This window comes from Eublepharis macularius, chromosome 13 (genome assembly GCF_028583425.1).
Source record: "Eublepharis macularius isolate TG4126 chromosome 13, MPM_Emac_v1.0, whole genome shotgun sequence".
Classification (NCBI taxonomy): domain Eukaryota; kingdom Metazoa; phylum Chordata; class Lepidosauria; order Squamata; family Eublepharidae; genus Eublepharis; species Eublepharis macularius.
The window spans coordinates 71,983,914-72,011,547 of NC_072802.1; the positions used below are offsets into that span (position 1 = coordinate 71,983,914).

General features: G+C 44.0%; 1 protein-coding gene across 4 annotated transcripts in view; it reads right to left on the reverse strand.

Annotated features, from left to right (window-relative positions):
* CORO1C (coronin 1C) overlaps positions 1 to 25,565 on the reverse strand; it is a 74,341-nt gene extending 48,776 nt beyond the window's left edge. The window contains exon 1 of one of the 4 annotated variants that reach the window (XM_054996104.1): positions 25,547 to 25,565. Coding sequence is in view for 2 of the 4 variants with exons in the window: in XM_054996103.1 (XP_054852078.1) it covers positions 23,813 to 24,038 (226 nt within the window). In the remaining 2 variants the exon portion in view is untranslated. Of the gene's footprint in view, positions 1 to 18,281; positions 18,388 to 23,812; positions 24,041 to 25,546 lie in introns of those variants that run through there. The other 3 variants (XM_054996103.1, XM_054996102.1, XM_054996105.1) reach the window with 3 other exon arrangements.
* Between the last annotated feature and the right edge of the window lie 2,069 nt (positions 25,566 to 27,634).

The window sequence follows — 27,634 nt, forward strand, 5'->3', positions numbered from 1 at the left end:
AGCTGCTATGTCTTTCTAGTAGGTGTCATCTCCTTTCCAGGGCCCTTTCACACATCACACAAAGTGAACCCAGACAAGTAACACCTGCACGAGTCCATGCATTGCAGTTTTAGGCTTACAGTTTAAATAGCTTAATTCGAACACTCTCCCCTCCCCTCAAAGCACCAACATTTTTCCATGCTATTTTCTAAAGTGAAACAGTCTTTGAGGCAGGACAGCTGTAAGAAAGTATCATTTCTAATAGAGATGTATTATTTTTTTACAACATTTATACCCTGCTTTCCAAAAATCATTTTTCAAAGCAATATATAGTATATCGCAATTTTTGTCACGTGACTGTATCATTTAAGAGAAACCGTGAACGATGAACACACACATGCATAGCACAACCTCTCTAAGCCTTCGTTTCCATGCCAAGGGAGCAATTCTTGGCCTTGGATCACAGCCATTTTGATCTGGCATTGTTTCAAAACAAAAGAGCTATGGAGAGAAGCAGAAAGCAGACAGAAGAAACATGCAGGCCCTGCTTACGGAAAGCAAGAGCGATGGGTCCCCTGAAGTGCACCCAATAAAGTGATCAGATGAAAAAATAAACAAGGACTACCGTGTGCCTGAAAACAAGAAGTTTCAAGTACTGCCTCCATTTTAAGCTCTGAAGACAATTTTCTAACCCAATTAGGCTTTCATCCTGCATTACACAGCCGTCCCCATCTTCATGAAAAAGGGACAGCTGACTCCTAAGTGCCCACAGGCTCTTTCACTAAGGTTTGCTCACAGATATCAAGATAAGCAGTCTGTAAGAACAAAAGGAAACTGAAGGGAATGCCTGTACCAGAGATAAGGTGGATAAAAAAATATTCTGAAATAGATCTGAGTACAATAGGAATAATCACAAATTAAAAGCCTTCTTGCAGTCCCACTGCAGCTTGGTAACTCAAACGTGCCTTGTCTTTGTACAGTATATTTTAAACTGTGATGTAAAGCATACAGTTGATGTATTATTCCATAAAATATTGTGGAAAGAAGCAATAGGAAATACACACAAAATTCTTCATTAAGCAGAATTAACGTAATAGAGATCACCACACATGTGACGCTGCCCCAAGCCAGACACAGCCCACCAGCCAGGTATGATTGACCATGAGGGCTTCTCTCTACACAAGACATCTGACATGTGAAGAACCGGGAGATGCAATGGTAGCTGGGTCGGGTAGTTTAAAAAGACAGAGCCGGTGGCAGTGAAAAGGTTTTGCAATATACTGGAGTTGTGTGAAAGGGCTGTGAAGTGCCAGAAGGGAAACTTCAGCCCGTTATAACTTCTCCAGGTCCAAGCCTGGCTCTCGAAGGCAGCTCCAGCCTATTCCCATTCCACCCCGCCCTCTAGTTGCAACCCACAGTTTTAGACTGGAGAGTTTTAGACTGGAGAGGCCAAGATGAAATTAACAAATCCTTGGAGGAGCAATCTCAGCTGGCTCTTTTTGAGCCAGTTTGGTGTAGTGGTTAAGAGCAGCAGGACTCTAATCTGGAGAGCCGGGTTTGATTCCCCACTCCTCTGCTTGAAGCCAGCTGGGTGACCTTGGGTCTATCACAGCTTCTCAGAGCTCTCTCACCTCACAGGGTGATTGCTGTGGAATAATAATAACATACTTTGTAAATTGCTCTGAGTGGGTGTTAAATTGTCCTGAAGGGCAGTATATAAATCAAATGGTTTTTTAAAAAAAACTACGCTTCCTGGCTAACATTGCATCTCCTTACGTACTCGCACTGAGGCGTCTCCTGTAGAGAGACTCTGAGTTTCTCGCACTGGCAAAAGCAGGGGGGCTCTCATCAGGCTCCTGGAAGGGCACAACGCAGGGCTGGTGGATTATGTGAGGCTTAGTGAGTCACAAGTCACATCTTTCTATCTTCACAAGAGATTCCAAACAGGCCTGTACTTACTGCTAGATGTTTCAAAATGAAGAAGGGAATGTCAGAGTACGTAGTCATTACGTACAAGGCACAAAACATAAAATTAGCAAGGCAACAGATACTACTCTTAACAGGAGTTTTGATCTAGCCAGAACAACAGACAGCCCAACTTGGCCCACTTCACAGAGGATAACAAAGGCCTGTTAACTGGCCTTTAATACATATAGTGTTTCTCAGGGATGCATGTTTTCCAGAAGAGTAAGAAACAAAGTTTTCTTTTAAAAAAATGCCCTATACGTAACGTGATCTGATGTGGCATGTTCAGTCACTAACGCAAGGCTCCCTCCCTCAGCCACTCAAAGAAGCCGTTATCCATCTACTACTGCAAAAAAAAAAATTCCTTACAGAGAAATGATGTGGCCAGTTATCACCCAGTCTCTAGTCTGCCCTTCCTGGGGAAAGTGATTGAAAAGGCGGAAGCAGACCAGCTGTAGGTTTCAGGATGAGTTTTATGAAACAATGCACTTTTAGAAATAGAGTATTTTCCACAGAAAAATTAAGCTCTGGAACATTTCTATTTCAGAAATTTTTCTATCCCACATTATCTGGCATTTGTTATGTTATTTTAATAACAGAGGATCGCTTGGATCCAGCCAATTTTCCCACTGGTGATAAAGGGAACAACAGAAGGCTCCCTTTGACCACCAAAAAGGCTATGATGGGGATCATGAGTGAAAAAGCTAGCTGGGTCCAACCCAGTGTCACACAGTGTATCTTGTGGCAGAAATTTACTAACACCACAATGGAGGAACAAGCACTAGGAAATGATCCCTCAGTGCATGGATGAGGCAGAGATCTCGACCCCTGGGGCTCAGCTTCAGGGTCTGTCATCTTTCTTTATTTTGACAGCACTTATATTCCACGGTGACACATCAATTATCAAGACAACTGGCTTTCCAGGCAACGTAGGGTTAGCATCTGCAGAAGGAATCTAACAGTGCAATCCTATGCAGAGTTACTCCAGTCTAAGTCAATTGAAATCAATGGGCTTAGACTTGTGAAACTCTGCATAGGATTGCACTGTTAGTGAAGCAATAGCTCCCTTAAGGGTCATGTGTGAAAATGCTGCCTGTTGTTGAAACCGGCCACTGCCACCAACCCAACTACAGTTTTAACTTTGCAAGCAAAGGCCTGATTGAGACTCTGCCACATACTCATGCATTCTCTTTTCTCTCACTTGCATGGCCTCCCCTGTCACTTCCAAATGTTACCACAGTTCACTACAACATCTGAAATTGAAAAAAAGATGGTTAGCAGCACCAACCACCAAAGGGTGGCTTGGAGGAAAGCCTGAACTGAAACAGATTATATTATTCTACAACTATCTGCAACAATGTTTAAAACAAACTTTGAAAAACATGAACTGAAAATCTGCCAATAATTTATAAGAAAGTACAGTCAGCATTTCATCCACTTTTTTTACTTTGTGCATCTAAAAAAGCATGCAGAGTTGGGCCCATTTTCCTGTTTGTATGGATTGTTTAAATAGCTAAGCAGACGGACTTCTCTAGCTTGGAGAGGTTTCAACCTGTTTATGCAAGAAAAAGGAAACACATCCTGCCAGGGAACACTTACAGGAAAAGCTACTACAAGAGCAAGACTCCTGTGCAGCTCATGCCGATGAAATCCTGAGAGAGGATCAGATTTTCAAAATACTTCGATCAATCAATCAATCGGTTTATTCAGTCAAAGACCAGCACAATAACATCCAACATCTCCATTATTCTTCAGGAACTATATACACACACTTTTTGTACAGTTCAAATTACAAATCCACTTGACAACGTAATATCCTGCCAGGATGAACAGGTCCTTTCCCTTCCCGCACGCTACTGTTCTAGGAAACAAACTGCAAAGTTGTCTTAAAATTACGATTTCAGGTTATCTATGTACTGAACTCTTGCTTCACTCAGTACCACACTGCAATATGGGTTAGGAGTTTATTTAGTGTGATGAGGACATCTAACTTTGTCAGGTATAAACAACGGAAAGTGATATGACAACACACCAGGAATCAGTCCAACTCCCCAAAAGGAAAAAGCAAGAGTCCAGTAACACCTATAAGACTAATAAAATTTGTGGTAGGGTATGAGCTTTCGTGAGCTCACTTCTTCCGGAGCGGAAGTGAGCCACAGCTCACTTCCTCTTTTCCACTGCTACAGACATACTAGCATGGCTATCCATCTTGATCTATCCCCAAAAGGAAAATCTGAAAGGTGCTGCTGTTGAAACACCTCCCAGAAAGAACACCACTTCCAGGTACACAGATGAGAAAGGACAGACACTCCGCACACATTTGTGATGGTCGTTCATGTCATCAGCATTAAATAAGCGAACAAAAGTGGCACAGAGATCGTTCCGATTTCCTGGCAGAAAAAGCAAAGCAATGCAAAACGCCTTTCTACATGGATGTGTTCTCAGGAGCACTGAAATCTCAACAATAAAGGCAGTAACGGTGGACAAGATGCCCCGAAGGATGCCTTTCTTACCAGCACTGATCATCCGGTATTTCTATTATCTATCATACAAAAAGGAAAAGGAGCAGGTCTTCCAAAAAAACGTATTATCACAGACATGCAAACAAAAAAGGATTCCAAACAATGTGAAAATTTTTAGTACAAGAATAGTCAGTATCCAACCACACAATATAATGAACAACCAGAATAACCACAATACTTTGCAAACACCAAAACAATCAAGTACACATCAATATCAAAAACCTGTAGAACCATAAATTCAAATTACAAAAACTTAATAGTCAAATACACATTTGATTATTATATTTGGATATAGTCAAATGTGTATTTGACTATGAAGTTTATGTAATTTGGATATATGATTCTACGAGATTTTCGTACACTGATGTGTGTTTGACTGTTAAGGGTTTTTGCCAGCTGATACATAATTGTTGTTGTTATTATAGTTTATTTATTAAAATATTTCTCCCCTGCCTTACCTCCTGGCTCAAGGCAGGTAACAAATATCTATGAAAACATTACAGATTAAAATGAAATAAAACCCTCGAATACCTTCTTCCCTTAAGATGCCTCTGATCAATGCCAAGCATGCCACCCTAACTGGGGGCACAGCCAGGAAGTAGCAGTCTGAATTCTGTAATCAATTCATGCCTTTAGACAGTTCTGTCCAGGTCATGAAGGGCTTTAAGGTCAAAATCTACACCTTGTACTGAGCTTGGGAAGAAGCTAGCAGCCAATGAAACTATTTCAAAATGAGCAGCGCCCCCAGCAGTCAGCAGGCTGCCACATTCTGGACCAGTTGCGGTTTCTAGGTTGTCTTTAAGGGCAACCCAACACAGAGAGCATGTTATAGTTATCCAACTGTGAGGCTATAAAAGCATGGCCCAGCACGGCCAGACCACTGAGTCGAAGAAAGGAGAGAGCTGGCAACACAGATTCAACTGAGAGCAGGCACTCTTGGGTGCTGCACCAACCTGGTTTTCAAACAGCAAGCACCCCCAAGCTCTTAATAGGCTCTGAAAAAGTCAACTCCACACCTTTCACAACAAGTGGATCCGAACACTCCAGAACATCAGTCTTCCTGACCAGCATTACCTCTGTCTTGTCTGTATCCGTCTTCAGCTTCTTCTGCATTAACCTCCTGACCACAGCCTTGAAGCAGTGGTTCAGAACCAAGAAGGATGCATCTCAAGGCTTAGATAATGACATACAGAGTTGAGGGGCATCTGCCTATTAATGTCACCCAGCCCCAATGGCTGTTGTACTGTGCGACTGTATATGGATCAATCATGTACTAGAATGTAAGGGGTTTCGCACTACTGTTTAGGGCCTTTTCCTGCCTACACGTATGTGATACACGTTTTCTATTATGTATACCAATCATTCAAATAATAGAATATAAGCTTTTTCACATTATTGTTTAGGATCCTTTTCTGTTTGCTATTTTCTATTTCTATTTATTATTATTATTATTTATTTTATTATTTATATTTTAATGATTATTTTTTATTAGGTTTTCATACTGCCATTTCTTCAAGGAGCTCTCCTACTTCTCAATTCTCTACCTTCATTTTATCTACGCAACCAACCTAGTGAGGTGGTTTAAGTTAAACGTGTGCAACTGGCCCACACAAACACATGAGATTTTCTACTGAGGCCAGCATTGCCCACTCTGACTAGCAGTGAGCTCCAGGGTAGAGGTCTTCCACATCACCTCTACTACCTGTTGTTGTTTTTTAACCTTGACATGCCAAAGATGGAAGCTGGGGCCTCTTGCACCCTACCACTAAGTGGGAATTTAAAGCTTGCCCCCCCCCCCAGTCCTAGTTTTGCACTGTCACCAATACACTGCTCTCACAACATGCCAACCTCAGGGAGTGTCAGGTGTGTTCCAGAGTGCACTCCCAAAAAATGCAGGGTGAAAACTTGTCCAGAGCATCCCCTTCATGAACTGCTGAGGTTCTTTGGTGGGAAAGCTAGTGTGGAAAAGGCTTCATGATAATAGAAAGCATTGAAACTGCTGGATGACCTCACTCTACAACCCATTACAGATAGAGCAGCAGCACAGATTGAGCAATACACACTCACAGAAGTGTGCCACACAACAAAATCCAAACTTTTTATAACCCCCATCTTGTGTTTGTGAATAAAAACCTTCCTATTGTTCTTGCAATTCAAGATCTAAAGGCCAACTAGCATGAATGACACTGGTAAGACTGGCAGAAGTATCACACACCAACGTCTAGACAGATTACCATTTCAGTACAAGAATGTAACTGTTTTGCTCAATCTGTAAGAATCTCAGATGACTTAACAAGTATGGTTTGCATTGTTTATCACAGCCCAGGGACGATGGAAGGCCATCCCATTCTGGATGCAACTGTCAGCATCTGCTAGCACAAATTTAGGCACAGTGGTGATGGAGAGTGCCATCAAGTCGTAGCTAACTGATGGCAACCCCTAGTGGGGTTTTCAAGGCAAGAGGTGCTTTGCCATTGTCTGCCTCTGCAACCCTGGTCTTCACTTGAGGTTCTCCATCCAACTACTAACCAAGGCTGACCCTGCTTAGTTTCCAAGATCTGATGAGCTCAGGCTTGCCTGGACAAGCCAGGTGAGGGGTAAGTACAGTAGACCTGACCCATAATGCCTAGGGGGAAAAGTGTTAAATCTCCCACTGTCCATCTTAAAAGTGATATAATTAATACTGTTAAGTGTAGTTTTCAAAAGTTAAATAAAACACATATTGCTTTATTGCAGGGACAGCTTGAACCACCAGTAAGTTAATCTGGAACAAGTCTTATCCTTAAGTGCATATACACAAGACGCTATTGAAGATACTATGATTACACTGATTACAGCATCCACTGGAAGATCTATGAAGCTGCTGTGAGAGCAGCAAAGAAACATTATTTCTCTGTAACAATTGCCTCAGGTGGTTCACAACTATCTTAATTGTTTAAAAGGTCCAACGGCTGATCTGTAGACTCCAGGTCGGATGTCGCCGTTGGATCCGATGTGGTTCCGGGCTCAGGAAGCTTAGTTCGCTCCACCAGGGCAGATTTCTTAGCTGCCGGGCTTGTGGAGCTGGACATCGCTTTCTGTCACCATATCACCTTCAGCCTCGAAGCTCGGTCACCTCGGAGTGAACAACTGGCAATGTTTGCAGCACTCCACAACATGTCCTTCCCCCAAGCAAGCCAGACACAATGACTGTCCATCTGTTTTGGCCATCTTAGTAGCACAGCCCTCATATTTCTTAAAGAGGGACTTGTCTGCCGTCTCAACAACTCCCGATACGCCCGAACAGCCTTGTAAAGGGGAGAAACGGGGAAGAAGAGAAACTCCGAACTTACCCCTCCGAATGTCCAGGGATTAACTATTTACAAAGAACTCTTTAAAACTACACACTATTAACAAACTAACAATAACTAGGAAGAAATCAACGCCTAAGCTTAATCAGAACGTGTCTGCTCCTTGTGGCAGCAAAAAACAAACTGAGGGAGAAAGGGGGGGGCGGCCTCAACACCACGTGACTGTTCGGGCGGGAAAAACCAGCTAGGAGCGGTTCGCAGGGGAGGCCACCACCACCACCGAATAGCCTAAAAGCCTGTAAATCCTGCTCCAGATGGCTGGCCTGCGCAAGTGCAGCCCCCAATGTGAGACTGCACATAAGACCGTAGATGAAACATTATTTCTCTGCAGCAACTGCCTCAGGTGGTTCACTACAATCCCAATTGTTTAAAGGACTTATACTGGACCCAGCTCTGCTGCTAGAGAAGCAAGTAAACACAGCTGCAAAAAAGGCTTGCTCCCAACTCAGGCTAGCCAGGAAGATAGCCCCCTACCTGGACACGGCCAGTCTGACCACCAGGATTCATTCCATGGTAACATCCAGGCTAGACTATGATAACACACTTTCCACAGGCCTTCCTTCAAAGTCAATTTGGTACAGAACGCTGCAGCTCAATTATTATCAGGAACTCGGGGAAGCATGTATACTACGCCCATTCTGCAGTCAGTCCATTGGCTGCCCATCAGTTATTGGGATTCATTCATGGCTTTGGCCCGTACATATGCATGCTCTGTGATGGGCCCCTCAGGCCTCCCTGAGGAGAACAGCAAAGCTCCCACTCTCCTGGCTTTCTGCAAACTATGCAAAACTGAATTATTCAAGAGGATATTTTTATATGTATATCTGGACATCATTAAACTTTGTAACATTTCAGTATTATCTAAAATTTCCTAGTTTTTCCAGTGGAAAAATGCAGGGAAAGTCCTAGTGAGAGTGAGCACAGGAGAACACGCTCCCCTGCTCATTTTTCCAGGCAAGCATGACATAGTGGTGAGAGTTCTGAACTGGGATATGGGAGACCCGGGTTCAAATCCCTACTCTGCCATGGATGCTTATGGGGTGAATGGGGGCCAGTCACCTCTCTCAACCTAATATATGATAGAGTTGTTGCCGCTGCTGCGATGATACACTGGAGGAGGAAAAATGATGTTGGAAGCTGCTTTTGGTCCCATTGGGGAGAACAGCGGGGTATAAATAAAGAACAAGGTATAAATAAATTCTATATCTGTAGCTTTATCTTACCTTTATTATATTTAGAAGCAGCAGAACTGCTTTGTCGCTCAAAAGAACATGTAGTAATGCAAAAATAAAGTCTGTATTTCTAAGAACGAACGTGAAAATTTGCTGGATTATGAATCATATCTAAAAATGAAGGAGAAAAACCCTTGTGCAATCAGCTTATCATCTGAAAGGAGGATGCCGATATTCAAATTCAGAGGACACTTAAGAGAAAGTGGTACTGACAAACTCCCAGAGGACTCAATAGCTTGCTGCTGCAGCAATTGCCACTGCAGTAGCATATCTACAACTCTGACCCCATCTTCTACAGCAAACACAGAGGGGGGTGGGGAATGGGGTTCTCAGTAATCCGTCCAGGAGGGAAAAAATCACCAGAATTCAAAGCAGGAGACAGGTATGCTGATAAAATGCCTTTTCTGAATTTCCGGCATTTTCTGATGACCTAGTTTTCTTATCAGTGCAACAAGGTTAATAAAGTACACAGATCCGCCTCCTTCTATTCACTAGCTTTTCATTGCTCGATGAGTGCTATTTGCAAGCCTCTTTCATATGCTTTTAAAACCCATGTCATAACAGCATTTCCTACCATGCTGCAATGCATTAAACTGTAGTCTGTTCTCGTAAGAAACATTTCAATAGATAGCAAGTATGGAAACTGGTTTCCTGTCCTATCACTTTGGTAGGGGGGAAAAGGAGTCTTGTGACACCATAAAAACTAAATTTTATTTCAACATAAACTTTCATGAGTCAGACCACATTTTAGACGCATGGAGTGTGTAATTATTGTACAGACGCCTTCAGAACTGAAGTTATAAATGGAGAGGGGGGCTGTAGCAGAGAATTCTCCTCATTTACCGGAGGGCTAACGCTGCTACATACCCACCCCATGGTTTCTGAAAAATGTTTATACACAATATGCATCTGATGAACTGGGATCTAACTAATGCAACCTCTGCCCTCACAATCCATCAGAACTACCTCATATTTCTATAGATTGTGATGAAGTCAATATTACAGGAAATTAAGCCTCATGCAAAGCAGGCAGCTACACCAAGATTCCCAGATGCCAATGCTAGATGATAGAAATGTTAGCATATGCTGAACACAAACATCAGTATGCTGAGCATTAACATGATGGTGATGACGATGATGACAACAAGCATTAACATGATGTTCATTTTTAAGCACCTTGGATTGCTACCAAAGGAAAATGGAGGAGATCAGAGGTTGACTTGCAATGTTATGGCAGTTCTTATGCGCTTAATGTGGTCCACAGAAAATTCAGCATCAGTTTTTCTTTCACCCAGGATTCAGCTCAACAGAAGAAGTCACAATGCTCAAAATTCAGAAGCTAACTACAAGATGCAATTTGCTGACCAACTGCAATTCAAGACTCAGTGTTGTGCAGAAAATCTGCAATATTAATTTCCCCAGTTGCAAAGCTGCCCACAAGCATGAAGCTTCAAACAGGTGCATCGTTCTTCTGCCCTGCTGCCATAACATGCACTCTGAAACGGAGAACAGACATCTAGATATTTCAATCTGCTAATTTTACTGCAAATCCCTCTCTTATGGTACCAACTAGTCTCTCCAGCAGCTGTTTAACAAATGTCTTCCAAGATCAACTACACTTTCTTGTACAGATGTTCTTTATATTCAAGATTTATCCCTGTTCATCCCAGAGTCGTCATTCTGAGCTACCAAGGGTTTGCTGTCTATGCAACTAAGCATTAGTAGAAGAATAGGCAGACTTAGCATTAACAGAAGAATAAGCAACTAAGATTTAGTAGAAGAATAAGCAGACTTAAAAGTTGTAAGGCTGTCTTAGAAAAGATTTTTTAAATCTTTTTCCCACTATTGCAGGACCTGAGATTTAATGCTTCTCTGTGATTCACAAAACCGAGGCCAACAAAACAAGTTGGCTAAAATATTTTCCCATTTTACAGAATATTTCATGCAAGCCTGCGAGTGAGTAGTATTAAACCATAAACTAGGACAAAATCTGTCATTTAAATGGATTTATTAACTGATTAAATCTGCATACATTGGCATATAGGGAAATAGTTCTGAAGGAAAAAAACGTTTTCGGTTTTTAGATGGCGCACTTGTATCTCTCGGTAAACATCAAATTAGAAAAGGCATCACCTTCCTCACACACGAGAGGAAATGCCTCTTCTAAGCATTTGCTTTTGCAATTTTTAAATAAATACTTTAAAAATATAGCTACATCTGCGTCTTGGTGATGGCACCTTGAACTGAATTTAAAAATGAACTGGCAGTCAAAGAAGCTGTTTTAAAATAGGCAAGATGTGTTCCCGAATGCAAGCCCCTAAGCACAATTAGGCTGCTGCATTTTGAACCAACGGCAATTTCCAGATTGTCCTCAAGGGTGGCACAAAGTAGAGCATGTGACAGTAGTCCGACCACAAGGTTACAAAAACACAGCTCATCTTGGCCAGATGTATACTGCGGAGTATAGGAAAGGAGAGAAAGCCAGCGAACTAGATGCAGAGGAGTTAGCCGTGTTAGTCTGTGGTAGCAAAATCAAAAAGAGTCCAGTAGCACCTTTAAGACTAACCAATTTTATTGTAGCATAAGCTTTCGAGAATCACAGTTCTCTTCGTCAGATGCATGGTACAGAGACGTAGCTAGTAGAAGGCACTCTTGGCCGTGACCCCATCCTGCTTTTCAAACTGCAAAGGTCCATGAAAACTCCCAAGCTCTGAACCTGCTTCACAAATGTTCTTCCCTATTCACCACCATCACTATCTGCAATTGAAGCAATATTTATTTCTTTAGAGTCAGAATTCGTATTTTAAACTGCTGGTTGCAAGTGAAATCTGTGTCATCACATCACAACCATCTGAAGTTGGCCCAGTATTTCTGTCCTATAAATTAGGAATCAGGTCTGTTCTTATCCAATCAACAGCTCTGCTGCCAAATACTGGGCAGGCACCTCTCCACTAGAGCTTCCCTACTGAAAATATTTAGCTGTTCCGTACACACATTTGTAGTAGGGTGGTTTGTAAATGCAAGTTAAAACTCAGGTGAAAAATAATAGCTGAAAACATCCACACACAAATTCAGTGAAGATCTGCAAGATATCAAACCTACACTTAGACCTTAGCTGTGCTGGCTTTTTGAAAAAAAGACATTAGAAAAGTTGCTAGAGAAAGAAAAGCCAGAGGAAGAACAAATCTATTATTCTACTATGGACTGAGTCTGATTTCTTGGAACAAGGAGCTCTTTTGTGTTTCATACACCACCAATTCATCTTGTCCCTTTTGGGACTGCGCACACACTTTCTGCTTTGAACCACTTTTCACCTGTTAATCTCTAGAACTGTTAATTACATCCAATATTATCTGTGCAGTTTATCAATGCTAGGAATGGGTACAATCTACATTCAATTTCCTACTCGTTTCAAAATGCAAGGTTTGCAACTATTGGTACACGAATGACAGAATTTGGCGCAGAGCATTGGGAAGGCATCAATCATTTCATGGTGATTGCTAATTATGAAATGCTGAAAAGAACTGACACCTATTAATTCAGGATCTCCTCAAAGATTATTAACAAGATCTGGATAGCACAACATTATGGGAAGAAAAATATCTCCTGTGCGTGCTGCAAGCCAACTCTTTCCAGAATGCAAAGGATTCCCTGAAAAGGCTTGTAACTCCCTCTTCATTATATCCCAATATACCCCATTTTAATTGGTTTAGAGCTTGTGTTGGTATTATTTTAATTTCACTGCCAATGCTGTTTAAATGGAATTATTGATGGGGGGCAAGACAAAGCAAAAGGAATAATCACATTACAACAGATTAAGACAGCTCCAGCTCACAGTGGAATTTAATACTTATGGTGTATCTTTCAATCGGAGGATACCAAAGGTCAGCTGAAAGATGCTCCTATCGCACTCTGACCAGATGCATCTTCTACCCACACACGTGGGAATGCTTCCTGTAGAGCCATTACACCGACTCCTGGCAATAGCAGCACATGCAACGTAACTTAAGATCTCAAGATAAGAAGACAAACAAGCTTTGAAGTTCAGATGGACAACTGCAAATGGAAAAATTAACAATGAGAAAAATGGAAACTCAGGCAAATCCCCTTCCTCCTTCAGGAGAAAATCTGGGGCAGCACAAAGGGTAATCAATATTTGCTTCCCATCCCACCCACTCCCCATGGCCCTCATCTATACTGAACTCAAGCAGATCTTTTTGAAACACAGAAATTTCTTTTTTCAGCACAACCGTTTTATACACATTTCTTCAATTACCCAGCACACCAGAACTGTTTTCCTCCTTATCACTCATCATTATCTTTAATATACTATTCATCTATGGATGTCTGTCTCTCTTAGAAAAAGAAGACTGAATGTTACCAAGGCCTCTTACACTTAGCTCTGTCTCCACTAAAAACAGTAATAAGACAACCCTGCTATCTAATGTACATCATTTAACAAGGCCAAGATTTTTTACACACACTATAAATTTCAAACTACTGGGCTGTCACAGCACACAATTCAACTACCCTGGTAACTGGGCCTTTAGGAGGTTCTCTAACAACAAATTCCAAGCACCTTTATAAAAAAAAAACTACAGTTATTTCAAGAAAGTCATTACATGTAAACTGGCTTCAGATTGGCTTATGATGCCCTATAAGAACCAAGAGATCCTACAAGTGCACCTGCTGCTAACCTTTGGGGTTAGCAGCAGGTGGAACACACACACATTGCAACTAGGCTACAGAACCGGTTACACAACAATATAACCCAGCATCTCTCAGTTTGGTTTTCAAACCAGATCGAAAATTAACAGATTTGAGTCAACTGACGTATGGGACAATTTAAAACGCATTTAAACAAAGCCTCAAACAATCTAAGAGGGCTGCCTGCTCTCACAATTAAAACCATGCCAAGTTCAAATGAGCCATTTCATGAAGTGATTATTAATATGTTCAGTTCCAACGCACATGCAATAAATTTGCAATTATTAATCATCATTTGTCCCTCCTTCCACACTGCATCACTAAAACACAGTAATAGCTTTCTAGCCCTTTCATTTCATCACAGCTACTTCCGCTCTCTGCCTCGTGCTTGGAGAACATCCCAGAAGTGACAGATGCAATAAGCATGAAGATTCAACTTGAAAAACCTAATGATGTTTGAAAAGGCTGCTCATCGGAAGACAGAACAATCCCAGCATTCTCCACAGAGAGAACCACAAATGCCGACTAAAAGGATCATACTGCAAAGCTACAGATTTTCATTTTAGAACAACACAGTTGGATGCAAAAAAAAAAAAGACAGCCTTGCGTGCATGCCTTAGGGTCAAGATTCAGTGCTTGATCTTTTGCCTCTGCAAATGCAGCTTTTAGTAAACAGGGGCATCAGCAACAGCAAGATAATGGCAACAAGTAAAGCAGCCTGTTTTTCCACAGCAAGCCTCTACGAGCCACCTATTTTCCTTGCAGTTCTTTCTCAAACCTAATTTCAGCAACACCCACATGGCTATTTTCAGTGGTTTTTGTTTTGTTAAGTCCTATAGCTGCATTCTAATTTCAAATATCTTAAGCCAGAAATTTACTCCCCCTACTCAACATCCAGATTCTTACTACCACCTGTAACTTCTTGCCCAGCATATTCATATTCTCTCTCATGCACATGCGCAGACACACACACACAGAAGCAGACGCCGAAGATAGGGACAGCAGTCCAACAAAAATAAAATAAAAAATATGGCATGTCATCATCCCCATGCAGTGATTGCAATACTTCTGCACAGCCTAATTTTTTGGTATCTGCAGGAGGAGCTGCGCCCAATTCTTTTCTTCATTCCATGTAGCAGAGCCCTTACAAAAGGAACCGACCACATGGTTACCATGGCACTTGTGACCCAATTAAAGGTTAACAAGTGTTGCCTATGGGGTTTCTGTGCCCTTAGCACAGCAATTTTACAAAATAATTCTTTCTAAACAATAAGCTACCACCAGACAAGTTTACTTCTGTTTTTAGCCAGCTTCCTTTAAAAAAAAAAAATTGTATCATCACGCTTTACCTCCACTTCTAACATGCTTCAAAGGAATCTGCATTTGCCTAAGAGTGGCAATTGGCTGAAGTTTATGATTCTGGAAACTGATCAGTTGATTTTAGGATTCGAAAGGCGTGTCTAATAATTATATGGCACTATCAATATACATAGGTTTTTGCAGAGCAACACAACCAAAATGGCACGTCCCAGCCCAAAGAACTTTGCAATATAAATGTTGATGGGAGAAGGAAACTGAAGCAAAGTTCTCAGGGGAAGATTATGTGTAAATGTAATTTACATGGGGGGGGGCAGGCTAGCCCTTGCCAGATGAATTTGATAGTAAGCATGATCAACAGATTCCCTCACAATGAACTCCAAACTTTAAATATATTACTTGACTGTAGAGATGGGCACGAACTGGGGAAAAACAACAACGTGATTCGTGGTTCATCGCGTCTCACAAACCAAACGAACCACAAACTTTCACAAACCTGTGCTGGTTTGTGAACCAGTCTCACAAACCAAACGAACCACGAACTTTCACAAACCTGCCCTGGTTTGTGAACCAGTTTGTTTGGTTCATAAAAATGTCACTTCCGGGTCAGCAAAACGGCACTTCCAGGTCAGCAGGTCTGCAGAAGGCCCATCCCCCGTTGCCTACAAAACTGATTGATTGGTGCCAGGCTGTCTGCAGTGACCGAACTGGAAAAGGAACCAAACTAACCAGTCTAAAGTTCGTGACGGTTCATCAAAAATGGGCTCTGACGAACCACTGGTTCATGAAACCACAGACTGGCTGGGTTCGTGGCGAATTTTGGTTCGTATTTCGGTTTGTCACTGCAGACAAACTCTACTTGGCTGAGTTTCTATGTTCATATTGCCAAAAGCAGTTTCATAATGACATTAGAACAAAAGTGAAGAAATTAGTTCTATAGACAGAAACTTGCAAGGGTTTTGGGGTTTTTTGCTCTCTTTAACATTATAATCAAATCAGTGCAAGTGTTATTTTGGGATGACACTTGCTTTGCCAAATCAGTGCAAAGAAGAAAAGGCTTAAGGCCACTGTTCTTACTAGCATTAGTCATCTTTGCTCCCATTGTCATATTACACACCATTATCAAGAGAGGCCTGTTCAGATGACACATACACACATACTGTGATGAACTGACTAATACTTCCCCATTCACACCACAAATGATTTGAAGAACAAAAGAACTATAACCCATCCCACATAAAAGCACCCATATTATTCCATAGTCGTGAAATGTGCAAAACTAGATGTTTCCTAAACTATCGATTCAGAAGAGGGATCTGTGTGAGACATAGAGGGGGAAAAATTGGATTGGAGGTGGGAGAGAAGGCATTCCAGTTTGCACCTCACCATCTTTCTTCTCCCAAAATGATGCCCAGGCTTCTTCCGCCTTGATGACCAAGGGTCTTAGCTGCCTAGTCCAGGATCTTCCACAGTCTTCATTATGCCACTGAATGAAGCCATTTATTCTTGTATTTGCCTCATCCCCATTCCCACCCCAGAAATATTTGTTGAAATAGCCTGCTCCTGGACTATTTTAATGACTTTTTAAAAATTATTATTGATTTTATGTTTTTGTGACTTTTAATGTATTTTTAATGTTGTTAGTTGCCCTGAGCCCATCTGTGGGGAGGGCGGGGTATAAATCAAATAAATAAATAAATAAAATCCTGTAGTATTATTTAACTAAAGGCTTAAGCAAGATATTCTGAGTCAGACTCCTTCTTTAGAAGGACTTCTGCCAAAGGGAAAGCTCACATTTCTCCATCAAGCAATTTCCAGGGCTCCCTCATTATTGAAACACCCTCTTTTCACTTCCTTTACACAGTCATCATCTCCCTGTGCTTGGCTCTTGGCAATTAAAAAGCTATAAAAATCCTGCTTCCCTTTTTCTGTAGCCGGAAAGCCTGTTTTCCTCTACCGCTCATTCTCCCCCACCCCCGCTGCATACAGAACATCTGCCACCTCTGCTGGGTCCCTGCATGCCATCCGCTGCCACAGCCCCATATGCATAACCACCTCCTCATCCCCATCTTTCATCCCCTCTCCAATTTGCACCACATGCACCTGCACACGACTTGCCAACCTGTCACAATCTTCACCTGGCTCTCCTTACCCCCCCTTCCTCCTCCTCCATAAGCTGCACCCATTCTGTGCACATTCAAGTACCTCCTCTATCACCATCATCCAATTCGAACTCCACCCTGCTCCTGGAAATGAAACCGGAAAAAACCCTCATTTCATTATCTGCCCTCCCCTGGAGGCCCCCAAGTACCTGCCAACCCTTCCCTACAAGGTGGCATCCCATCTTACCCACGCCCAGCGATCAGCCGGCTTCCTCGCTTCTCGCACAGTAAGCCACCTTCCCACCTATTCCATCCTCAACTCTTCTCCTTGGCCACCCATTCCATACGTCCCCCATTCTTCCCTCCCAGACACCTCAGTTCAAAGCACCCGGAACCCCTCATCCTGCCCATGGCTGCAGCCCTGCAAACCCTTTCCTCGCTCCACCCAGATTCTGATCCCCAAGCCCCACAAACCACATTGTTTTAAAATAAAATGCGATTACCATTTAAAACTGCATTTACATAACCCGCCTTTTTGAGCCAAGAGGCAAAATTATTAAACCGACAGCAATGAATGCCTCTGATGCAACCTGATGTTTGCAACCTCTCCCTTCCTCCCCCTTTCTAAACCAGACACCTCCCTACAGCTGACTCCTTCGCCTCTTAGCTGTGGCCTCCGTAGCCTTTCTTTAAAATTACATTATTGCAATTTATGCTTTTCAAACAGTGCGTCATGATTCTCATGCAAAACCGGATTGCTTTCCCCTCCCGCAGAGCCAAAGAGCCATGCTTGACGGGTTTCTACAGAAGCTGCCCCGGAGGGCTGCTCCAGAGCCAGCAGGCAGGCAGGCATGAAGCAATAGGGAGATCATGCCGATAATGACATGGAAACAGCAGCAAGAATAAATAACAGGCACGCCACGAGGCTGCAATCAAGCGTCAGCCGCAGAAAGAACCGGAGCCCAACGGAAGCCTCGCCAGCGAAGCCGCTCATTGGAGCAGCGCTGCCTTTCCACGCGCGCCCCCGGCCCCCTCCCCCCACCTGCTCCCGGCCCCGCCCCCTCGCGCCCCCGGGCCTCCCCCCCCCGGGGCGCCCCGTCGCCTCACCTCGCCCGCCGCGCCGTCGCCCCAGGCCCCCCCGCCGCCGCCGCCCCACGCGCTCTCCGCTCGGCTCTCCCTCAGCCCGGCCAGCCGCTCCCTCCGCCGCTCCTCCCTCGACCGATTCGGTCTAACTGACTGACTGACACGCGCCACCACCGGCCGCCAGGGGGCAGTGGGCGGGGCCAGGGGCGGCCGGGCGGCCACGCCTCCGCCTTGCGTCACCCGCCCCCTCTCGAGGGCAGGCAGGGACAGAAAGCGGCAGGGAGAAGCAGCCAATCGCGTCGCAGCGCGGGACCCGCGCGGAGGCCCCGCCCAGCATGCTCCGCCTCCGTCGGGCAGGGCGGCGGCGCGCGCTGGGCTGCTCCGTGCTGTTGCCCCCCCTCCCCCCTCCTTGCGGCGACGCCTGAGGAGAATTTTTTCCCTCAGGAGTTTCGCGCGCGGCTGCATCTGCCGACCGCCCTCGCCCTCGCCCGGCTTGTGGCGCCGACAGTCAATCAATCCATCAATAAAACACAATAAAAATACTTGCTTGTACGCTCCGTGATATGGCAGTGTGGTTTTGGTTTTCTATTTTACAAAGTTATTATTTATGTCGTTTATTGTCCGCCTTTCTCACCAAGTCTCAAGGCGGATTACACAGTGTGAGAGCAATACAGTCAGTATCAAGGACGATTTCATCAACGATGCCGTTGGGGAAATAAGAGCAAGTTTACAAAGCCATAACATTAGCGAGAATCCAATACAGAGAGAACATCAGCAAGTCTAGGGCTGGCTCTCTGATAAGGCTGCTCTGATGTCCACCGATTCTCCCTCAGGACTTTACGGGTTTGCGTGTTTGTTTGCCGTGTGCCTTTCTCACTCGGAGCCCGGGCTCACCGTGCATGTGAGAAGCCCCTCCCTGCAAAGGGGCCAGTTCTCTGGTGGCGAGTTGTCTAAAGAGGAAACAACCACCCCAAAAGCCTCCGGAGAAGTGCCCCGGACACATAAGTTGCCAACCTCCAGGTGGCTACACATAAATAGGATAACAATCCCTTGTTGGTGGACGATAATTCACTTCTAACTAGTATAAATATATTGGTTTATAAAGTGCAAAGAGCACTGTGCACTTTTATAAATCAATATATTTATACTAATTAGAAGTGAATTATTGACCACCAACCAGGGACTGTTATCCTCTATTTATCTGTAGTCACAAATCCATTGTGGCCCCTTTAGGTACAAGGCTGGCAGTCTTCCAGGCCACAGAGATCGGCTCCTGTGGGGAAAATGGCTGCCTTGGATGGTGGACTCTACGGCATTACATACACACCACTGAGGTCCCTCCCCAGGAGCCATTCCTAAATCTCCAGGAATTTCTCGGCCTGAAGCTGGCAACCCTAAATTCCATATAAATACATAGGGAATCAAATCCTTTTCCACCCCTAAGTCACGATTGTGTACTTTGACTGGACTCTGACCACCCTTTATAGAGTCCAGTCAGAGTACACTCTGATGTGGCTTAAGGCATACAAAGGATTCGCGTCTATTTGGAATATTTATGGCACGTATGGAGGCCATATGAGCTGAACTCCCTTCAGACGGGAGTTCAGCTTCAGCAGGGACTGGGACGCTCAGCCGCAGTTCCTCAAATGCTCTGGCCATGCACTGTCTTTGACTCCTGCAGCAAGCTTTTTTGGACTTTGTCATAAGCAAAGCAGCAACCAAAATACAGTGAGAAAGGCAGACTATAAATAAAATAATACACTTCTAATTAGTGTAAATATATTGATTTATAAATTTGTATTTATTCTGAACTGGTTTGAAGGCCTTTTGTTGGACCAAGATAAGGGTCCAACAGTTTTTAAAGTGAAATTACCTTAACTAAAAATACAATGGTGTGTGCATAAGGGAGCAATTATGTATGTATTCTAGACAGACACAGAAAATGTTTTTTCTCCAACATCTAACAAGGTTTTGTTTAGAGAGGAAGAAACTTAGTTTGGCCTGTTGTGTTCAGCTCTTGTATGATGGGTTTGTGTGTGTGTGTGTAAGTATGGAATAAAGAAGCATCACTGGGATACATGTCAACATTTAAGGCTGCCAACCTCCAGGTGGGACCTGATGATCTCCCAGAATTACAACAAATCTCCAAACAACAGACATCACTTTCCCTGGAGAAAATCAAAAAGAGTCCAGTAGTACCTTTAAGACTAACCAATTTTATTGTAGCATAAGCTTTCGAGAACCACGTTCTCTTCGTCAGACGCATCAGATGCATCTGACGAAGAGAACGTGGTTCTCGAAAGCTTATGCTACAATAAAATTGGTTAGTCTTAAAGGTGCTACTGGACTCTTTTTGATTCTGCTACTACAGACTAACACGGCTAACTCCTCTGAACCTGGAGAAAATGGCTGCTATGGCCCTGCTGAGGCCACTCCCTTTCCAATCCATGCCCGCCCCAGGCTCCTCCCCCAAATATCTGGGAATTTTCCTACTAGGAGCCGGCAACCCTATTAATGCATTTCATCGTGAAGGGTAGGAGCAGCAGAAATAGTATGAGTAGATTCTGTGGTGACTGGGAGCTCAATGAGGCATCCATCCATCCATCCATCCATCCATCCATCCATCCATCCATCCATCCATCCATCCATCCATCCATCCATCCATCCATCCATCCATCTATCTATCTATCTATCTATCTATCTATCTATCTATCTATCTATCTATCTATCTATCTATCTATCTATCTATCTATCTATCTATCTATCCGCCCTAAGTCTGCCTATGCGGGGAGGGTGGAATAAAAATAGAAAACAAACAAACATCTGTGGATGCAGGGTCATAGGGTATGTTGTCCCCACCACACTCTAGGGTTGGCAACTCTAGGGTTAGGAAATTCCTAGAGATTTTGTAGATAGAGCTCGACGAGTGTGGGATTCAGTAAGGGGAGGGACCTAAGTACCATATGATGCCATAGAGTCCACCCTCCCAAGTGGCCATTTTTCTCCCGGAGAACTGCTCTCTCTACTCTGGAGATCGGAGATAATTCTAGGAGATCTCCAGGCCCTACCTGGAGGCTGCCAACCCTACCACACACATGCTCCCAAGTGCACAGTTTGTTGTCCCACAGGACTCAAAAGAGAGCCATTGAGGCACCCTATCTGCACAATCTTGTATATGACAAAGACACAATGTGAGCAGAGGCATATATAATCATAAATAATTATTATACACAAAGTCAAGTTATAGCCCCAGGCATGCTACCCATTAGCACTGATGTGTGATTAACAGCATTCTCCTTGCTCACGCTTTCCTTTCATATCCTATAGATGAGTCCCATACTTAGTCTGAGTCCTAATTAAAAGGCTGGGATACTAGCAAAAAACAGCAATTAGCTACAGAAACAGATGGGCTTTTTTATTTTACATATATAACAGACGATTAATTAGGAAGAGGCCAGCTAGAGAGAGGAGGGGAAAACTGACAAAGGAAAAGCAGGGGGATGTCCTTGGTTTTACAAAGAGGTACCTTCTATTTATAAAATAAATACCTTAATACAAATATTTTCCTCAGGCAACAAGTGTTGTGTTGAATTGAGCAACCAGAGTATGTGTAGATTTACCAGCATCATTTCCACTAGCATATTTTATTTCTCTCCGATGTTATATCTGCCTAATGATTTTATTCAGCCTTTTCAGAAATCTTGACATTTCATTTAATTATTTCTTACCAGCTGCCAAAAACCTCATACTAACCACATGGATCAAATGACAGCAAGTATCTCCCTCTGGCCTTCTCCAATTTTTTAAACTTCTGTTTGGAAATTTTCATGGGAAGCTTTTGTGACCATATCCCAAGTAGCAGAAACGGTGGAGCACGCTGACACTGAGCCATTTGTCATACCACATGTGAAGTTAAGCAGCCCCAGAACTGGTACTGTGTGGGCCGCTAAGATCTCACACACACTGCTGTCTGAGCTGCTGGGAGACAGCAAGGATGAAATTCAAATGCAAGAATTAAAAACTCCCATCTCCCCCAAATAAACCCTACCTCAGACCCTATCCATCTTCCCCATGCATAGTGTAGCTGTGGTCCACCATCTGTATTTGTGCAAGATGGGATTCGGCATGTAGAACCAGATCATTCGGTTTCCAGGAGAACTCCTCTCATGACATAAAAACCAAAGTGGTTTGTACAGGGTTTTTTTTCTGGGAAAAGAGGTGGTGGAACTCTCAAGAGGGAAATGAGGAAGAAACACACGGGATTCTTTGAAAGAAATATTGTTCTCAAGCACTATTGCTGAGTATTTTCAAGAGGTGCCGGAACTCCGTCCCCCCGCGTTCCCCCTGAAAAAAAGCCCTGGGTTTGTATAGCCCAAAGAAAGATCTGAATTGGTAGCTTTCACACATTGTTTTAACGTAATGATTTGCAAGCTAGATGTCCAGTGAATCTAACACTGTCTACCGCTGTCATTTGATTAAGAATATTCATAGATTTCCACAGTTTTAGGGATCTTGTAGCAACAGGAGAAAGTTTCCCCCTTGCTTTTTAATGAAAAATCAAAGTTAAGGCACTTAATCAGTTCTTTCCATAATCACAAATTTAGAGTCTAATACAGCTTTGCAATTATCCACTTGCTTGAGCCGATTAAGTATGTATAGCTTATTAAAGCCACTCATCTTGTAACAAAAGCAGGTAAAGCATAAAACATTGTGTGGTGCAGCAGAGTGTCTTAAAAAATAAGCTATGATCCAACAGATCACCAGTTCAAAATCTCATCTCTGCAGAAATTCACCAGGTAGCCTTAGGTAAGCCTGTGTCTCACAGTCTCAGCTTTCCACTGGCAGAATGAGAATAACAATATTGGCCGTCTTTCAGGACTATTACGTATTACTAAATAACATGCCCTGAATACTGAATACACTGTTCTGTGCTAAGTAGAAATTGCTATGATTGTTATTATTACTAGGATAGTAGGGCATTTTTTTTTTACTTATAGGGGGATGGCCACTTGACCACAGGAATAAAACAGAACTATCTGTCTCAGACAGAACCACTGCATTTATACTGGAGGTGAGAGGGCAAAGGGAGGGGGGAGAGAAGAGAGCTGCCACTGTATATTTCAATACAAATACAAATTTTGAACATTTCAGAGAGTAGCTGGATCCTGTGAGGTTTGTACTAAGGTATTATTGACACTGGTATATTATCTCATTTTTAAAAGCATACTTAACATGGACCTATTATTTTGTTTGATAGATTTCATACTCTCCCTCCCTCCTTCTCCTACACACAGACACACAAGCTTGTGTACACCATACAGTGATTCCATTTTTGTCACTGAACTTCCAGCCCAAGCTACAGCCCTGCACAACTCCCAAGCTTACATCCAGCCTTTTGATCACTAGTTGATCCAAACAGAGAGAAGCATCTCAACCTGCCTGATGCTGTCATGGGGTCGCCTACCTAATGTTCTCATTAGCAGCCGACAACAGCAGCCGCTCACACATTTATAAAAGCACGAAGCGACTTGTGCACCCTGAACCGATCATCTCACCTTTTCTAGCAGGTGGCGTGGCTTTCTCTGCAGCAGGCTTATGCTTCTCAAAAGTTTTCTTCACGTCTGCGACCTTAAGCGCTTTTTCGTCCTCTTGGCTTTTTGCCTTTTTGCTTTGCCCTCGCAGCCTCCAGTCCACATCAGCTGCAGGCTCTTCTCCAGCAGCTTTGCTCAGGACATCTTCTTTGGTGTCGTGGTCAGGGGGATTCATCAGCGTCACCAGCATGGCTGTCGTTGCTTTGGGACTCTCTGCGACTTGTAGCTGTGCAGCAGGAGCCTGCAAGCAGCCAGCCTGGCTGTTTGAGTAAGAAATTTCATCACAGGCACCAAGGTCTTCCCCGCTCTCGGGGGAATCACTGTCATTCTCTCGTGAAGGCTTTTCAGCCTCTCCAGAAACCAAAGCAAAATTTAAAGCAGCAGACACCTTTATCTCAAGGCCCTTTGCTACCTTATCAGTGCCAGCCGTCTCCTCTGCTGAATCCTTTGCACCAGTCAGAACAACAGGGCCACAGTCTGGAGTGCTATCAGGCCCGGAGACACAATCAACAAGCTGTGTAAAGTTTCCCCCTCGACTGCTGGGAAACGCAGCCAGTTGGCCTCCTCTTTCTTGCTTGCTTTGCCCTGGAGGAAAGTCCATCTCTCCATTTCTTGGTTCCTTGGAATCAAACCAGCTCAAGGCACCGGCCTTGTATTCCTCGACAGGACTGTTTAAAGTCAGTTTATTTACTTGCCTGCTCTCTACACTGCTTTCAGAATCCGACCGTGTGCTCTGTCTCTGTAGTGTTCCCTGGAACGTGTTGATCATATCTGTGCTACCACCTGCAGCCTCCCTTTCAAAACTTCCCCAATGGCCAAAGGTATTTATTTGAGTTACTGGCCAGATTTGCTCTGTCATTTCCCTTTTCCTTTCAGGTTCTGGGAAGTCATTCGCCTGTTCCAATGGGTGGATTTCTCCCTCTCGGGTTGTGATGCTGAGTTCAGTTTCCTCCAGTCGGTACAAAAGAGCACTCACCTTCCTGCCCTCTCTTTCTTCCGAGCGTTGCCTCCGAAACCCCAGTGCAGAGCCTGCGTTCTCACGTGCCAGTGTTGCTGTGTGCTGTTCAGAGTACACCTGCTCTGCCTTCCACCCTTTTGCGTCCTCCTTGCAGGCTCCTCTGCTCATTTGTATGTTTCTCGAGGAGACCCGTACTCCACCATCAGTGTCCACAGACCTGCTTCTCTCTGCAGTCTCACGTACCATTGGCTTTCCAGTCAAGAAAACATAATCATCAGATTTCATCTTGGAAGTCTTTCTGCTGTGTGAAGAGGCGTTCCTTCTCATCATAGTTTTGCTATCAAGTAAAAACCCCGAGTGATAACATTCAGAGGCGTCCATGGTCAGCTCTGCAGTGCCTGAACTGCTTAAGCCAACTCCTTTGCAGACAAAAACAAAACAAAACCTGCCCCACCAGAAGTCAGGCTAATCAGTTCAGAACCTCTCACACCTGTTTTCTCTTTTGCGATGGGTAAGATGGAGGGGGAAACATAGCTAGCATGGAAATCTCTGGCTGATGTGAACTGGAACTATTAGCATTACAGTAACCAAAGATGGACAACCCCCAGGAAATTCACAGCATCCATCTCTACATCAGGACACAATATATCACTCCTTACACAGATTTTCCCCACCTTATCCCAGGTCCAACAAATACCAGTTTTGTAACCGTAGACCACTTTGTAGGAAAGATTTCTTACATTCAGCCGGGTCTCCCCTCCTGTGGCTTCCTCCTGCTCACAGACAGGTTGCAAAAAGCCTCTTGGCAGTTTCCAATTATTTTTCTCTTGCAGCTGATCTTGCCGTGATGATTCACAGTCCTCCTCTCGCAGTCATTTATGGTCAAGATTATTATCAGTACTCATCCAAGATGGACTTTCCTCCGTGGCTTTTGCAGAGAGTTTGAAAATAAGTATCTGCAACTTGGTGCATTTGCAGTGTAGTTGAAACACGGAGCTTCCTCGTCATAAATTCCTTTTAACAAATGCTCCGTCCTTAGACACCATGCAGAGCGGAGCCTGATACTTGGCCCTTGGTCTGGTTCCCAGCATACTTAGGAAGCGATAAAGCATCCAGGGCAAAGAGGGAGAGAGGCTGGAATGGCTTGCAAGTATATGTTATTGTTAAGGGAATGACTGTGCCATCGAAAGCATTCAGGAGATAAACAGAGAAGTCTTGCACCAGTCTCAGGAATAAGATTCCTTGCAGGCACTGAATCTTTTTTCCCCTTTAAAGTACTAAAATCCTGGGCATTTGCAAACATTGTGCTGGGAAAAAAGCCTTCCCCTCAGGTCAAGGTTCTGCTAATAATAAACTCCTGTACATCTCCCAAAACTGAAGAGAGATTTTAATTAAAGTTCCCAAACCCAGCTTATTATATACAGCCCCAAACGCATGACTTTTCAACTAAATAGGGAGCTTGCTGCAAATGCTGCAGTCCATCCCAAGGCCTTCCTTCGCTCCTTGCCTTTTATGGCCTGTTAGGTGTGAGGCTTTCCTCCTTCCAAGGCTCCCTTGTGGGAATAGGACGAAAGCTGTCCTTGCAAACGACGAGACGCATCGCAGAGCGGCAGGTGGGAAGCCTGGCCACGGCCTGGGGGGCAAGACCGGTTCCTTTCCCGCACAGTGCAGCATGGCTGGGCCAGGACAGGTGGGGGAGAGGTTGCCAACCTCCAGGGGGAGCCTGGAAATCTCCTGGAATTTTACAACAGGCTATAGAACTCAATCCCCCTGCTTTAGAGGGAGGACTCTAAGAGCAGAACCACAAGCGACAAAAGGCACAGATTGGACACTTGTCCGCTTCCCTCAAGTTTTGATGGGAAATGTAGGCATGCTGGTCTTGCAGCTTGGCTCTCTGACTGCTGTCCGATGGACTTTTAAACTGTCACTTGTCCAACATTCCGCCAAGCTGCCTACATTTCCCATGAAAACTTGAGGGAAGCTGACAAGTGTCCAATCTGTGCCTTTTGTCACTTGTGGTTCTGCTCTATGGCATCACATCCCTGCTAAGTGCCCTCCGCAAACCCCACCATCACCAGGTGCCATCCCCAAATCTCCAGGAATCTCCCCGTCTGGAGCTGGGAGGAAAATGTCACCTTCTTTCCTCTGATATTGTCATTGGTATTACTACTCCTGTTTTGACTGAGGTTCCTCTAAGAGCTCAAAGCACATCGCATACATGATCTCACCCACCCCTGAAACAACTGTAGGATATTATTTAGCCTTAGACCTGGGGGAGCAGCTAAGAGTCAAGCTACAAGTGACGCCTGACACAGGTTGGACACTTGTCAGCTTCCTTCAAGTTTTGATGGGAAATGTAGGCGTCCTGGTCTTGCGGCTGTTATGGAGAGCCAAGCTGTAAAACCGGGACGCCTACATTGCCCATCAAAACTTGAGGGAAGCTGACAGGTGTCCAACCTGTGTCAGGCGTCACTTGTAGCTTGGCTCTAAGTCTGTGAGAACCTAACCTTGTTTAAATCTACCAGGTAAGCTCACGGCCCACTTTATTAAGCGGAGCGTCTGGTTTTGGAAGCGAAGTGCCTCTGCTTCGGCCTCCATTCCCCATATCCGACCTCAAGGGACTTGCCTTGCCACTCTTGCAAACTCCCCTTCCCACCGTCCTCTCTTTACAGATGAAGGCTAGAATTACGGTCCTTGCGGCAGGTTTTGCCTCTTCTTTTTCGTTTATCATAATGCATCTTGTTTATCGATGGCTCTCTATAACTGAAAGCAGCAGAAGCAAAGCCTAAGTCCGGTCGAAGGAGATCTGGATCCCAGACGCCAAAAAT